This window comes from Cheilinus undulatus, linkage group 5 (assembly GCF_018320785.1).
Source record: "Cheilinus undulatus linkage group 5, ASM1832078v1, whole genome shotgun sequence".
NCBI classification, from domain to species: domain Eukaryota; kingdom Metazoa; phylum Chordata; class Actinopteri; order Labriformes; family Labridae; genus Cheilinus; species Cheilinus undulatus.
Genome location: NC_054869.1, coordinates 18471434 through 18487419, shown reverse-complemented (window position 1 = coordinate 18487419; position 15986 = coordinate 18471434). Strand labels below are relative to the sequence as shown.

Here is a 15986-nt window from a genome sequence, read left to right as displayed (position 1 = left end):
CATATATTTTTTTTCCCAAAAAGCAGATTCCATGTCTTTCACCAGATGCATTTGTCTTGAAAAGTTTCAAGCCAATCCGACTGGTTTTTTTTCTTTCTTTTGGAGAGAGCCTTTAATGTGAGAACTGTCGTCACAAAACCAACAAGAGTTGTGTTAGAGTGTGGGCCTACTATTTTGACAGCTCTGGTTCTGGAAGTAAATTTGCCATTCAAATCCCCTATAGACATTTCTCAAAATCCTTGTATTAGCATTATTCATCCAGGAACCAAGCCAATCATCAAGCCCTGTACATATGACTATAAAACATTTGGGGCCATCTACTAAAGGTTTGCGTGTATAAAAACGTGTGCAAATGTAAAAAGAAAATGTAAATATATTAATTTAGCACACACAAAGCGATTTATCAAACCTGAAAGCAATTTGCTCATAGAAACTGCGTCTATATTTAACACGTCTTGAAGGGAGGTGCAAACTGTTTGTATGCGTAAATGTGCACACATGGCTGCAGTTATTTTGGCAAGAAGGAGACACTGAAACGATGAAAGAAGATGCAGAGAACGCATTTTCACCCTTTTGTGAACATTTTTGGAATAAATGAGGAAACAGTCATTAAAACATATCGCCTATGCAGCCTTGCCATTTTCGAGCTGTTGGAGGAACTCAGATTTGGAGCCAGCCACGAGAGGGAGTCACGCAATGCTTTGTGACAGTGTCACCAAAAAAGTAAATTAAAATGAGTTTATTTGAACTCACGGTAATGAATGAAATGATGGAAAATAGCAGGTTTTCTTTGTACAGTTAAAAAGAAAATATTCCCTGTATATTCAATGGTATTATATGTGGGTACCCGCTGTCGTTCTGGTGTGTTGATGTCGTTTTTGTGTATTGATATGTGGTTAAATTAATGTATAAAATGAGACGAGATAATATAAGGAGGATGTGTCGTGGAGGAAGAGGCGGAGAAGGAGAGAACCGGGAAAAAGAGCAGGCAGACCTAGGAAATTAGGGCCTGAAAATAAAAGAAAAGAAAAAGAAACAAGCTGAACACGCTGAAAACAAGACTGAAAAGTAAAAGTAAGTGGCAGTTATGACAGAAGACAGTAAATAGTGTACCAGTTGGATTCTCTGCGTAGAGGCTGGAGAATGCATCAGGGAGCAGGAAAAGGATTACTTCCCTGGTGGATAACACTATGGACCTTGGTGAGATCGTCTCTTTTTTGTTACTTTTTATCTGGTATACCAGTAATTAGCGATCGATCGCACATTTTTGTTTTTTGGGGGTTTTTGCTCTGTGGATTTATTGTGTTTTTCCTCCGTTTCCTTGTGGATTATAGACTATATTGAGTTTGTGTGCATCACTGACTTTAAAAGACTTAAAAGACACTTAAAAGTGCCTGGAGAGGGACAAGGTTGCTTTATCGTTACATGACAAATGACAAAACTCGCACCGGATGGCCAGGTTTATTAGGTTTCCACGCACTCGGGACTACTTGAATGAGATCAAACAAGGCTTCCTTGCTGTAGCTCGTTTAAGTGTTTATTGGCTTCATCCACCAAACACCTCTAATTCTGTAGGGCCGAATTTCATTTTTTCCCGCAAACCGCGGTTCAACCCCAAACGCAACATTCTAGATTGTGCATGTAAATTAATACACACAAATTGGGATCTTAGCAGATCTGGCCCTTGATTTAGTGCAAAAACATATTTTGAAAACGGAGGAAAAGGCAAAAGGTACAGGACTATGTACATATTCTTATAAGGATGAACGAATTACATATCCCACAATCTACTGGGTTCCTTTTATTCCTCGTGAATCATTGATATTCAAACCTTTAAGCCATACATGTACCTTCTTTCTACATTTATCTTATTGTAGTGTTTACATTTTAAATGATAATGTTGTAATACACTGTAGTTTGCTTCCTGGATATTGTCCAGGAGTCCTCCTTGTTGCAGTATGCCTCCTGTTTGCTTCCCTGTGGAGATCTTCCAGGCACGTCCAACTGGAAGGAGACCCTGGGGTAGACCCAGGACTGGCTGGAGGGATTATATCCCTGCTGGAACAGAAACACCCCAGAATCTCCCAGGAAAAACTGGAAAATGTTACTAGGGAGAGAAGGGTCTGGGTGGACTTGCTCAGCCTGCTACCACCACAACTCAACCCCTGATAAGTGGAAGAAAACTGATGGACGGATGGATAGATTTGTAGTTTGCATAAATATTACTTCATATCATGGAGGCATGTACTGTTGTCATCAACAGCCAACAGTCGTTGCTCACAGGTATAGTTGACATATCCATGATTACAGCACCCACCAATCAGAAACATCGCCGTGACACTCTAGGAGTGTGGGTACTGTGGAATTTTCAGCCAGGATCACAAATGAAATACACTTTATGGACAAAACTGTTCAGACTTCTGACCATTAAACCAACATGTACAATACATGTGCTTCAGTGAGGAGCTGCTCTCCTGCTGCAGATATAACTGATTCCAATCTTCTTGGAAGGCTTTCCACAAGATTTTGGAGTGTGGGAATTTGAGCCCATTCACTCTGTACAGCATTTTTGAGGTCAGGCACTGATGCCAACAAGAAGGCCTAACTTAAAATCTCCATTCTGGTTCATCCCAAAGGTGCTGAATGAGGTTGAGGTCAGGGATCTGTTCAGGCCAGTCAAGTTCTTCCACTCTGAACTTATCAAACTATATCTTTATATTCCTTCCTTTTACACTGGGGCACAGTCATGTAGGAATAGAAAAGGGCCTTCTCCAAACTGTTGCCACAAAGTTGGAAGCATAGCATTGATCAAAAAGTCTTGGTATGGTGAAGCATTAAGATTGTCCCTCACTGGAGATAATGGGCCTAGCCATAACTCCACCAAATTTCGCAGTTGACACAATGCAGTCAGGCAGGTGATGTTCTCCCTGCAACTGCATTAGCCAAACTTGCCAACCGACTGCCAAACAGAGACGCGTGATTCGTCACTCCGCAGAACACCACTCCATCAGATGCTTGGCAAAGGACTTGGTGATGTGAGGCTTGCATGCAGCTGCTCGGCCATGGAAACCCATTCCATGAAGCTTCTGCTGCACAGTTTCTGTGCTAACATGATGCGAGTGGAACTCTTCAGCAATGGAATCAGCAGAGAATTGGCAACTTTTACACATGCAAGGTACTTAAAAGTCTGTGATTTTACATGGTCTTCTGCTTCATGGCTGAGTTGCTGTTGTTCCTAAACACTTCCACTTTCTAATAATTTCACTTACAGTTGACTCTGAATTACCAAGCCTTATTGCAAAGGTGGCATCCATCACAGTACCACGCTTGAAGTCACTGAGCTATTCGGAATCACCCATTTTATATCACAAATGTTAGGTGCTTGATTTTATTCACTTGTGGACTGATTAAAACACCTGAGTTCAATACTTGCAAGTGTGGCCTTATACTTTGTATATACACTAATGTCTGCCTGAAAAACAGGTTGAAATCTTACAAACTTCAGTCTTCTACAGGAGCAGATACTATTGTTTCACACTCAAGTAGCTTGTGGAAAGACTAACTTGGATATTTCTGACTTTATCTTTGATAATAAAATCCACTGTGGAGAAAATAAAGGGATTTTAACTTCTGGATTCATGCTGTTGAGCTCTTTTGACATAATACTACCTGCCTGTTGAGCTTGTTTACTCCATGTCTCCTATGTCATATGTTTTGCTGCTCTGATTGGCCTGTAATGAATGTGACAGGGTGTTCATCCAATCACTTCTTTTGAAAGGTTCTGCCCTTCCCAAACTTCATGTATGGTGTGTTACCCAGATGGATTTGAAATAAATCCCATACCATGGCAGAGTTTATCTGGCGTCAGGTTAATGTACGATAGAGTAGGGAAATAGGGGCAAAATTTACTTACAGCATCAACGTACAGAAGCTCTTAGCAGACATGCAGTTTTACATTATATTTACATATAATGATGCCTGTTAAACCAAGTCATATCAGGTTCTTTTCTCTGGAACTCGACACCTTTATATCATTGTTTAGAAAGAACATTGCCTTTCTTGCCATGATAACCAGTTTAATTCCATAGATCTCAAGAAAATGCCTGCAATCAATGGGTTATCAAATGAGCATTGTTCTCTTGAAATACTAGATAAATCAGTCAAGATCTTGTGAAAACAAACAATTGTTAACTGCTAACCCAGGAACACAGAGCCAGTAAAATTAATGGATACATGTCTGCTTAGGGCTTCCATATAAAACTGTAACTCTACAAAAAGTGAATAACATCTTCTATATTATATTGACAAAACCCAGCACACACTCACATACGGTGACACACACATGCAGACATGCCCCGCCCACTCCCCTGCAGGCTCAGTGAGGTGTGTTAGTAAGGTTTAAAGCCTGCATTGTTCCTGACCATCCAACCTGTCGAGCACATATCCCAGTCTCACTGCTCACCCCATTACACTTGGGAAACTGCAGGAAAATGGGAAAAGACAAGAAAGAGAAAAACAGGGAGGGGAAGTGGACGCTAGAAAGAAAAAGGAAAAAAGAAAAAAGGGGAGAAAAGAGAGGGGGGAAAAAAGAGCACTGAGACCCTTCACATCTGTCTCGGTACAATGTCAGCGCCTGCCTTTGAGTCGGTGGGGTTAAAAGAGGAGGCAGATCTCGCCGTGAACGCTGTTAAATGGTTCAGTGGTTTGACAGTGGCTGATGCTACAGACAGCGCTGCTCCCCTGGGAGCCCGCACAGTCTCCAAGGCATGGCTCTTATCAAAATATACCTACCGCCTGCTTCTGCCACAGAAATAAACAATAACACAGCAGGGAAGGAGGGAGAGATCTAAGGAGTCATTGGGTGCTTATGAAAACAGAATCACTTTCTTTTTTTACCATTGTCATAATTGTCTTGACAATTATGGGCGTAGCATACAGTATAGACAGTAGAGTGTGAAAGCAGATTATGCATTAATGTTCAAGCTTTGGCTCTTAAGGAGCCACGGGCGTTTGGGTGGCGGATATTGAGCTTTTTTTAAGGTGGGGGGGTGGGGGGACTTAAAAAAAGGAACAAAAAAAATGTAATCCCAGTTGTAGCCCTCAAAGCTGTGTTGCAGCTGATAGTCAAACACACACACATATATACACACATTTAAAGCCAGCACAGGCAAAACTGCTCCATTTTACCATCATTACACAGCACGGGTCCCCCGCTCCCTTTGGAGCCGTGTTCTGCCTCCGGTGCTACATTTGACGGTTTGTTGAGCGGCACGTAGGTGTGTAGCCTCCGCCGCGTTACGTGATCAAACAGCCCAACTGACGCATGGCCAATTATCCTGGCTGCCTCCTCTCATCTCACATTTAAGGAGAGGGAAAGTAAAAAACCAGAGAGGGAGATGGGAGAGATGAGATGGAGGAGGGAGAGACGCAAGGCTTGTGGTGTGTTTATCGAAGAATGGCAGATGTAAAAGCACTCCTCTCCCCAATCTGCAGGGAAGCTGACATGTGCACCATTGTTGAAAAAAGTAAACAATAGCTCACACACTTTAGATTTTTCCGTTGTTGTTCTGAATCTTTACCCTCAGCAGGCGTAAATAGGTCAATATGAAACAAATAAAGAGACTATGTTGGGAATTAAGAATCAGAGGTCTGCACTCTTCTCTTGTCATAGCATATAACATCACAGTGACATATTCTGCATTAAAAACATTAAAAATACTTTTCTGTTTTGCTTTGAAAACAGGTCGACAAAATTTTGCGCCTCAGTCTCCTCAACATCTCTGTATCACTCCTTTACAGTGAGAAGGTCAAGACAAATCAATTTCTTGTCTCCACTACATGTCATGAGGATGTATTAACTGTTTCTTAGTCCCTTATCAAACTTTAGTTTGTTTAGTTTCTTCCTATTAAAATGGCAGCAGACAATTTTAGCCCTTCTTTACACAGCACCTATTGCCTGAGGTTCAAGGTGTAGGAGTGAATTAACAGTGGCTTCCACACACTGTCTTCAGACCTTGGATTTGGCACGGACATTTCCTTGGACTGGGACTCGTCACAGTCCCAGATAAACTATGTGGTAAATAGTGTTTAGAGGAAGCTTCAAAAGGAGCCTTGGCCCTGGAAGTGCTGCTCTTCTCTTTTTGTCGGTAAGAAGGAAATTGAGGCAGACAGGATAGAGGGCAGTAAAAAAGAAAGCAATTACAATGGGAACAGCAGTTACTGACAATCTCTCACAGAGGCCTTGGCTCTGGCACTGATCACTACACACTGCAGCTGGAAAGTAACAGAAAAGTGAAAGTGGTGAGGGAAAAATTTAAGCCTTTGTTGGGTAACGGTATGGAATGAGAGGAATGAAGTTCAGGTATGACAGGAAAATAGCTTGAATGGATATCTGAATAAATTCTAAGAATATAATACACAAGGACTTGGAGTTCTAAAAAGAAACCAGAATAAGCAGAATAATAAAATAATAATTCAATTTGAGGAAAAAAAAAAATTACCTACCTACAGTTGCCCGTGACCTGGCTGAATACTTCTTGATCTTGCTGCTGAACGTGGTGTTGTCCCGCAGGGCGATTTCACATTCTCTCTCCATCAGGGAGGTCAGTTCTCGGGCCACAGTGCTGAGGTATGCCGCATTAATGAAACCCAGGATGGTGTGTGGTTCTGCAAGCCTTGAAAGGACATGGAGCTCCTCTGTGAGGGCCTGGGTCAGAGCTGGGATCGCAGAACAGAAGCCTACAGCCAGTCTGTCAAAGCCGGTCTCACCTCCAGGGCCAGAGCTCAGAGCAGAGAGCAGGAGAACCAGCACAGACTGACTTCTCAGACCCTGGATTATTAAAATCCAAACAACACATGACCGTAAAATCATGGAAATATTACTGTATCATATTAGAACAACATGTGCAGGGGGAATTTAAGAAAAAAAGAAAACTGTTAATCCTTAAACTGTGATGTAAAATTTCTATGTGTGTGTGTAAAAGCGATTGTTTCATTAGCTGTGGTTACATGAGCATTTTTTCACAGTCGGATTGAATTCATTCTGATCAGAGATTTAAACTTCTCTGTTCACATGGAAGCTAAAAGATGCAATTTGACTGAGATGTGCATGCTCATGCATCATGCAAATAATCTGAGTAAAACTGCTCTGGCATGTGCTTCATCGTCCCACCAGTCAAACCTACTAAAAATTTGCTGTAAAGGGAGAAATTCTTCTTTGACTTTTTTGTAAATATATTGCCGGAACTTGCTCATTTTTTTTTTTAACTCCTCGCACAAAATATCAAATTGTTCTACTATTTCGTGTCTGTACCTTATATTATACAGTCAACAAGTCTGAGCTCTTTTGAAATAAAAAGGTTTTCTCAGCAGTCAGTTTTGTTTTGCTCCTGCCATGTCTCTGTCCATTCAGTCTGTGGGGCAGACATGTGCAGTAACACAAAAAATCATCCCAAACAGGGAGAGACAATGATCATGGATGCTAATCCAGACGACTATTGTCATTAACCACCCCTCTCGATCAGAATGATCGAGCTCATTCTCTCTGAATGTGCTGGATCAGAGGATTTTATTCTGAATGAAGTGTTTATATGAAGCATTTTTATTCAGATCAGGCATTTATTCCCCTTACAAGTGGTCCATGTAAACATAACTATAGTTGCATGCATTAACACACCTGGTAATGAGTGAGCACTTCAGACTCAGGGTAAAGGAAGAACAGCTGCTGAAGACAACTGACCCGTTCAGGGATGGACAGAGTGGAAATATGTTTGTGTGCAGGATTTTCTGGGTTGCGGGAAGACAGCCAGACCAGAAGGTGGTGGCGCAGCTGAAGGCGCACACCATCCCATGCCTCCTGGATCTTAAATAAATGATACAATAAAGGGTAAGTTACAACAATTAACCTATAATCATTAACAACACTAGAATTTTGCAATTTTGTTGTTATTATAAGGGTATTGGTAGATGACAGCCTGAAAATGTAAGTACATGTATCAGCAGATATGAAGATTATTTCTATTTATCATACTCATTTCTTAAGCTTTAAAGTGGGTTCTAGGAACCTAAGTTTTTGGTCTGAGCTACAGCTAGTTGGATGTTTTTGTGGTTGATATGATAATATATGTTTTGCATTACTTCAAGCACTTTCACAGGATTGTCTAAGGGACTAACCCATTGTTTAAGCAGAGGAAATAATTTTAATTGCTCTCTAAAAAGGCTTACATTATTATTTTGTACAAGAAATTAATCACTGTTTGAGAGCAGATTGCTGCAGTGCTGTTTGTAACTTTCAAGAGGTAGATGACTATTGATTTTATGCCCAAGGGAATGAGCAGGAAGTCTGTCCACACATCCCACCGATTTGAAATTGCAGTGGGTGGAGCCAATTGACTCTTTACAGAGTTGAACTAACACTGGTGGATCAACACTGTCAAATAACTCCAACACTGAAGACCATTTCACTCAGAATGGAGTTAAAGTGAACTCTGAAATGTTTAACCCTGAAGAAGAAGTAGACATAAAAGTACTGATTTCAAAATGTGCTAAAAAAGTACAAAAAGTTCCCAGAAAAACTAGTCAGCTACAGTACTTCAAATAAATGTATTTTGCTACTTTCCACCCAGTATCCAAAGAAATTTCTCAGTTTTCATCACAGCATGTCTGTATTTCAAAATTAACACATTTATCAACTACTGTAAAAACAAATGTTTTAACTGTTGTATGTCCGTTTCTAAAAAAGTCATAACAAGTGGAAGAATGAGAGATGGCATGATTTTTTTCAGAATGAATATAAGAGCATACTGTATATCCATACTGGTGTCAGTACTGATCACAAGCTGAAAACAAACTAGGCAGAGACGTACAGTATTACACAAAGGCTGTGTGTAGTACAGCATACCTCATTGAAACAGCTGTGTGGCACAGTGAAAAGACTTTGAACTCAAGATTTTAAACTTTCATTCTGCTATGATATTGTTCCTCTCCCCATTGTCCAAATATTCACCATAATAGGGATGATTTTATAGTATAATGCTGTCCTCTCTGCCACCTCACTAGCTTAGTCAGCTAGCTATGTGTGCGCTCTGACACAGCTGTGTTCACCCTCTGCTAGCATTTTTTCAGTAATGGATTACTTTAATTAAAAAGTAACTAATAATGGATTACTTAAGTTGCATAATTACCACGTTACAATACAATACTCTTTACAACAAAAAACAATCAGAGTACGGTGTACGTAATTCAGCACTCACCAATACTTCAGCTACATTATTTTAAATGACATTATTATGACTGATGGTACTTGCTAAGTTCATACTGACTGAAGTATTTTTTGAGTATTAAATGAACTCATTAAACTTTATACAGGCAAACATTGAAGAAAATTAAAAAAAGATATGTTACCTCGAATGAGGCATCATCTCTAATTGTATGCACCAAGTTGATGGAAGAGGTGTTCAGCTGAGGATGAAGAGATGATGAGGAAAAGGAAGGGGAAGGGGTACAAGGAAAGCAGATGCCACACTGTGAGGACAGATTCAGCAGGAGCTGAAGCACCACCTCCTCTTTGCTTTCGTCATCAGACTTCAGGTACTGTTGCTGAGAGGGAAAACAGGGAGAGCAGACGTGAATATTGCTGTAGAAACTACCTAAAGTCAGCAGCTGTGGACTCTGAGGGATAAACAGCACTTCATTAGCTACATCACAATCCTGCAGAAAGTCAGTATATGGAGATATGTGAATTAAAAGTCATGATAATATTTGCAGACCAGTCTATTAAAGAGTAATCTCCTTGGATTTAGAGGTGCTCTTTTTTAATAAACAGGGCTGCAGATTAACAAATAGCTTAATGTTAATATGGAGTGTTGAGAAATTATCCTGGGCGTTGAGGATATTTTGTAATATCAGAGCATGTTCATAAAATCCTCATTATCAACACAATCATCATGAATTATCAGACTAGTTTTATTATCGATGAAACATTTAGAACAATTGCATAGCAGTTATCAATATTATCATCATCAGTCTGTGTCCTGTCACCCTGATGAATTACCAAGGCTCTGAAGAAGTCCATAAGCTCTTGATGTCCAGTAGAAACAGGCCTGAGACTGTTGTGTGCTCTGATGTTGAACCAGTGCAGACACTCTGAGGGGCTCGGAGGACCCCCACCTGTCCGGGAGTCTCCCATCTTCATTTGGAGCTCCTTTAGCTGCTGTTCAATACTAGGAGAAAGAGAAAACACTGTAAATATGGGAACTAAGCAACATTATGAAGCAAAGAGGACCAGAGCAGCACTGAGTCATGTACAGTATATATGCAAACAAAAAAACTGTATGGAAAATATCCTCCAAACATTTTCAGATTATGACCGTGAGAAGTAAAACAACAGTAAAACACAATTTTAAACCACTTAATTTTAAGTCTTTCCTGCTAGAAAAAGTCAACTTTTAGCTTATTGCTCAAATGGATTAAAGCTGAATCTTTTTACATTAATGCATTCATGCCACTAACTTTAAATCTTTATCTCTCAACAATTATCTTCCAGGGATTTCTTGAGTTCTCTCATCTAGTAGGTCAGAATGCATCATTTCTACAGACAGCCTGCTGTCATGGACCTGCTTGACTCCAACTGCTTCTACTATCAACATCAATTCTTCTTTTATCATAAATATTACAGCTGCTTGACTCCAACTGCTATAATTAGCACTAAAACTCCTCATATTATCATTGTCATCACTCTTAATGCTTACACTTGACTTGCTATTCAAGTGTTAAAATTATTATTGTCAGTCAATTATCATTACTTTGCTCTTCATGCTGATTTAACACACATATTTTGCCATTATTATTTGCATTATAATATCAACTCTGCATTAATTTCTTTTAAGATTATTTTTTGCCCTTTTTTGCCTTTATTTTGAGGGGACAGCTGAAGAGAGACATGAAATATGGGGAGAAAGAGTTAGGAAAGATGTCCAACAAACAGTTCCAGGATCAGGATTTCATCCGGCAACCAGTGCCTTGAGGACTTTAGCCATTGTATACTGCTCTACCAACTGAGCTACAGTGCCTATAAATCAACCCTTGGATGGTTTACCCCTTAGTTGATTTCATAAAATCAATCATGGCCACTATGATTTATCTTTTTAAAATAAACAATAGTCCAAAAAAAAAAAAAAACACTTTAAGGTAAAAGTTAAAACAGATTTCTAAAAAGTAATGCCAATCAAATAGAAGTATGTAATGTAAAATAAGTGACTGCATAAATATTCACTTCTTCAAGTCAGTATTTAGTAGATGCATCTTTGGCTGCAATCCCAGCACTGAGTCTGTGTGGATAGGTCTCAGTCAGGCTTCACATCTGGACACTGCAATTTAACCCCATTCTACTTTGTAAAACTCCTCAAGTTCTGTCTGTCAGGTTGCACTGGGATTAGGCATGAACAATCCCTTTTCAGGATCAGCCACAAATTCTCTATTGGATTAGGGTAAGGGTTTCGTCTCAGTCATTCCAGAACATTCCCCTTGTGTATCTTAAAATATTTCTGTGTTGCTTTTGCTGTATACTTCAGGTCATTGTCTTGCTGGAAAATAAATCTTCTTTCCCAGGCTGTAGCTCTCTTGCAGACTGAATAAGAGTGTCCTCCAGGATTTTCCTACGTTTTGCCACATTCATATTATCCTCTACCTTTACAAGCCTTCCCTGTGCTGGCTCAAGAACTTTCTTCCACTTGACCATGGAGTCTCCCACATGCCTTTTGCCAAACTCTATTTGAAATATAGTTTCTTCAGCAGTGGCTTTCTCTTTGCCACTCTCCATTAAAGCTTTGACTGGTGCCAGGCAACAGTTGTTGTATTCAGAGTCTCTCCCATCTCAGCCGCCTTATACTTGGTGTAATGGTAACCAGGAATACTGATTAACCAGTGACTGGACCTCTTTCTCTGTTTCTCACTCCATCCCACATTCCAAGCATAATGCAGATGCAGCAGTTCAACATGAGTCTGGTGCTGCTCAAGGTTTCTGCCTCTTAGAGGGAAGTTTTTTCTTGCCACTGTTGCCAAATGTTGCTCATGATCAATGGTGGGTGTCATTACAAAAAAATTCAACAAAGATGGTATAGACCTCATCTTTTTGTAAAATGTCTTGAGATAACATTTGTTGTCAATTGGCACTGTACACATAAAAAAGGATGTTTTCCTGCATGCCATGTTAGGCAGCCCACAGCTCATTTTGTAAGTCTTAACAGCTTCATAATCCAGTTGTGATTGGAAAAAGCATTTGACTGTCAGGATAGTGCACCCCCCCAAATAAACACACGAATGTGACAACGCTAGACACAGCTACACATGGACCTGCACACTCCATCACGTCCTACTCTCCCTCACTTTCATTCAGAGGCCACACTGAGCAGACAGACACCGAAGCATCAGCAGTAATGAACACAGACATCGCTATATCAGAGTGTGTGACTGTGTACAAAGCATCTGGCGTGAAGTGGTGTTACAGGCATCGGAGACGCACACTTCTTGCTGCTCACGTCTTACTCTTCCCCTTGACACACACACGCACTTACACACAAACACAGCTCTTTTGATTTTAACAGACTGCATCAGCTATTCCGTTTCCCCTTTAATATGACGGATTAGAAATGACATCTTTGAGCTCGACATGTTTAGTCATTTCCATGCAAATCAATGCATATATATTTGGCCTTGTAAGGTGGTGTGTGAGTGTGTTTGGGAATGCATTAATGTTTGCGTGAATGGGTTCATACCTGCTTAATTAAAAATGTTATGGTGTCGTGAATGCTGCCTTTGTGTGTACATGTTTTTGGTCTGAACGTGATGGCACCTACACTGAAAGTAATTAAATACTTTCTCCTCACTTTACATCAGATATCAATATAAATAATCAATGGCTGTAACAGTTTTAATTACCTGCAGGTATGTTTTGTATGTGTTTTGTTAGTCTACATGGTACAGGGCCAAAGTATCATTTTCCCATCAGCCAGCTCATCCCGTTCTGCAGGTCTATAAACCGCCTCCTGCCTGCTCCTGGGCCATGAACGCATCCAGATGTCTCACAATGGCAACACATTAAATAACCGTTCAATCTGACACACTTTGCTTTCAGAGGGGAAAAACGCAGGGGGATAAAATGTTATAGACTGTTACAAAATCGTTATCCTCTGGGTTCAACACTATCATTCTCTCTCCCTTTTAACTATCTCTCCCTCTCTCTTCTACGCAGGACAGATGACATCTCTCACTTTTAGTCTCTTGACATCAACTTGACTGTAAAGCCATCGCTGATACACCAAACTGTTATTAAAAAGGACCTTTATCATGTTTTTCTTACCTGACCCTGCATGTGTGAATCTATTTAACTGAGCTTTTTATAGGGAAGATATTGCCCTGAACTGTGACAGATTGTGCGAGGGTGTCATTTCTTGACTATGCTTGCCTAAAGCTGCAAAGTTGTAAAACACGGCTTCAGCAAGGTCAAAGCATAATCAGCATGGCTCAGAGGTGGCTAAAGGCACTGTATAAAAATAAATAGACTGCACATTGAACAACATACAAGACTATATGTAACTCTTTTAGAGTGTGTCCCTCATTGTATGGCATAAGGTCATAATAAAGATATGAGGAGAAAAATGTACACACTGTAGAAGAACTGTCTAAAAAATGGAGCATTAATTTCTGTCATATGCTATTTCTTGCAATGACATTTCACAGTAAATAGCAGCACAGAGCACTGTATGTGTGTTTATGGTTCGCCATAAAATATGGATGTTCGTTCTGGGCTCCACCCCAGGACTTCACAAAGACAGCAGGTTTCAAATGGGCTTCCATCTGTAGCTCACTTTTCACCGACTCTCTAAAGTTCATTAAAAACAGGAAGTGTAAGTGGGCTACATTTGGGATATGAACTCGATGACTTAACTCCTGTTAGAAACAGAGCCAGTGTCCACTGAAGACTCACCACCTCAACTTCAAAGTGCTTCACACTGACGCTCACTGTTGTTTGGTTACGTAAGCTGTCTGGTGGCACTTCTGCTACCCTAGTGACTGTAATTCTGTAATCCTACTGACTGTAATGGTCTGTCTGAAACTGCCCTGCATGGTTAATAAATTGCTTTATTTAAGAAAAAGACTGTAGAAACAATGAAAAAGAATGGTGTCCTGGCATTAGCAGAAATCTTCAAATGGCCCCGTTCAAAAAGAGTTTGGGTCAAGGGCTTTGCCGTGTTGAAAATGTTGTCTTAGGTCAACTTAGTAACAAAGAAAGCAGTGAAGCACTAAGGCAGGCCTTTTTTTTAACCTCCTGACATGCAGCCACAACGTACTACTCCGTCAGTCATAACCCAATTCATGTAAATTATTATATTGTTAACTCCTAACGTTTTTGCATGCTGAGTCCCATTGTTTTGGATGCTTTTGTCTTGGGGGTACCAGAAGCTCAAAACAAGAGTCAATAGCAACAGCAAAATAAGCTGTTTGGCATTGGCAGAGAAGATTTGGCCCATTTTCATGGGCGCAACCCACATACTCAGCTCTGCTGCTCATCCCACAAATGCATGATTCTTACAAATGTGGCATCATTTAAAAGGCTAATAAACAGGCTTTCCAATGGAATAAAATTTATTTCCAAGAAGCATTGTTACAACAAAGAAATAATGTATCAAACACAAATTGCCTTACTTTTTGTTTTAAGTTTATATTTAGACTATATGTACAAGCTCACCAGCCCCAAGCTTATGCTGTCCAAGAGTGGCAGTCAGCAGATCAATGGACTACACTGCCAGGGTAGGTAAACTGCTTCACAACTTCCACGCTCTCATCATTCACAGACATGGATTGGATGGCAGCATCCAAGGCATCCCAGATGCCTGGATTACCATGACCCACTTTTGCCCCTTCATGATAAATGGTGACCCAAATTTTTACTCAAGATTTTTTTATTGAAATTTTTCATCGTATAGTAAAAGTGCAGTGCTGGATGATTGTTACAAAAACAAAGACATGACGTTGGTTTACAATAGAGCAGCTGACACCTATATCCCATTAAAACATGAATTCAACAAGCATGTATAAGAGTGATATTAAGCGAAGTAAAAAAAAAAAAACATCAAAAAACAAAACTATATTCTTACAGAAACACAAAGTAAAAACAATCCCTCCCCAGTCACTACCAGCACCTCACACATATCATTAGAGCACTGTCACACCAACAGCCTGTCCAAAGTAGTCCAATAGTATACAGCTGGAGATGTTAAATAGCACCTATTGGTCAAGCCACTATAGAGTGTCTGAATGCATTCAGAAATGAACCCCATGTTTTTTTCCCAATAGAATGTTGGGATGAATATCTATTTTTTTTCTAATTTTAAGCAAGTCAGGATGTCCTCAAGCCATTGTGCATGAATGGGTGGTAAAGTGTCCCTCCACCTCAGCAGCACTGCTCTTCGAGCGATCAGAGAAGCAAAGGATAAGGTGCGTCTCTTCTCTGCAGTTAGTCGCATCTTCCTGCTAGTGATCCCAAACAAAGCAAAGAATTAGGCTCTACTTTGATATTAATTATTTTAGAAAGTGTTTTAAAAACATCTCTCCGACATTTGTTAAGACTAGAACAGGACCAGTAAATATGGATAAGAGAAGCTTCAGCAGATTTACATTTGACATATAATGGGCTAATCTCAGGGTACACAGGGGACAGTTTTGCTTTTGAGATATGGGCCCTGTGCACCACTTTGCACTGAATTAAGTAGTGGCGAGCACATAAAGAGGTAGAGTTAACCAATTTGAGTATGGAAGTCCAAGTATCTTCTGACAGGGAAAGACTTAGATCTTCCTCCCATGCTGATCTCAGGTTATCTGTGGGGGCATGCCTAAGGTCTAGAATCATGCCATATAAAGTTGAAATTAGTCTTTTTTTCAATGGATTTACAGAAAGGACTGTATCAACTATGGATGACTCTGACGGA

At 40.1% G+C, this 15986-nt stretch overlaps 1 protein-coding gene across 1 annotated transcript in view; it reads right to left on the bottom strand.

The window, feature by feature from the left end:
• The window catches only part of kiaa0825 (KIAA0825 ortholog), a 220875-nt gene that overhangs the window by 180418 nt on the left and 24471 nt on the right, over positions 1-15986 (bottom strand). The window contains exons 3-6 of the mRNA XM_041788069.1: positions 10052-10220; positions 9403-9597; positions 7676-7861; positions 6505-6829 (exon numbers count right to left, since the gene is read on the bottom strand). Coding sequence (XP_041644003.1) covers positions 6505-6829; positions 7676-7861; positions 9403-9597; positions 10052-10220 — 875 coding nt within the window. The remainder of the gene's footprint in view (positions 1-6504; positions 6830-7675; positions 7862-9402; positions 9598-10051; positions 10221-15986) is intronic.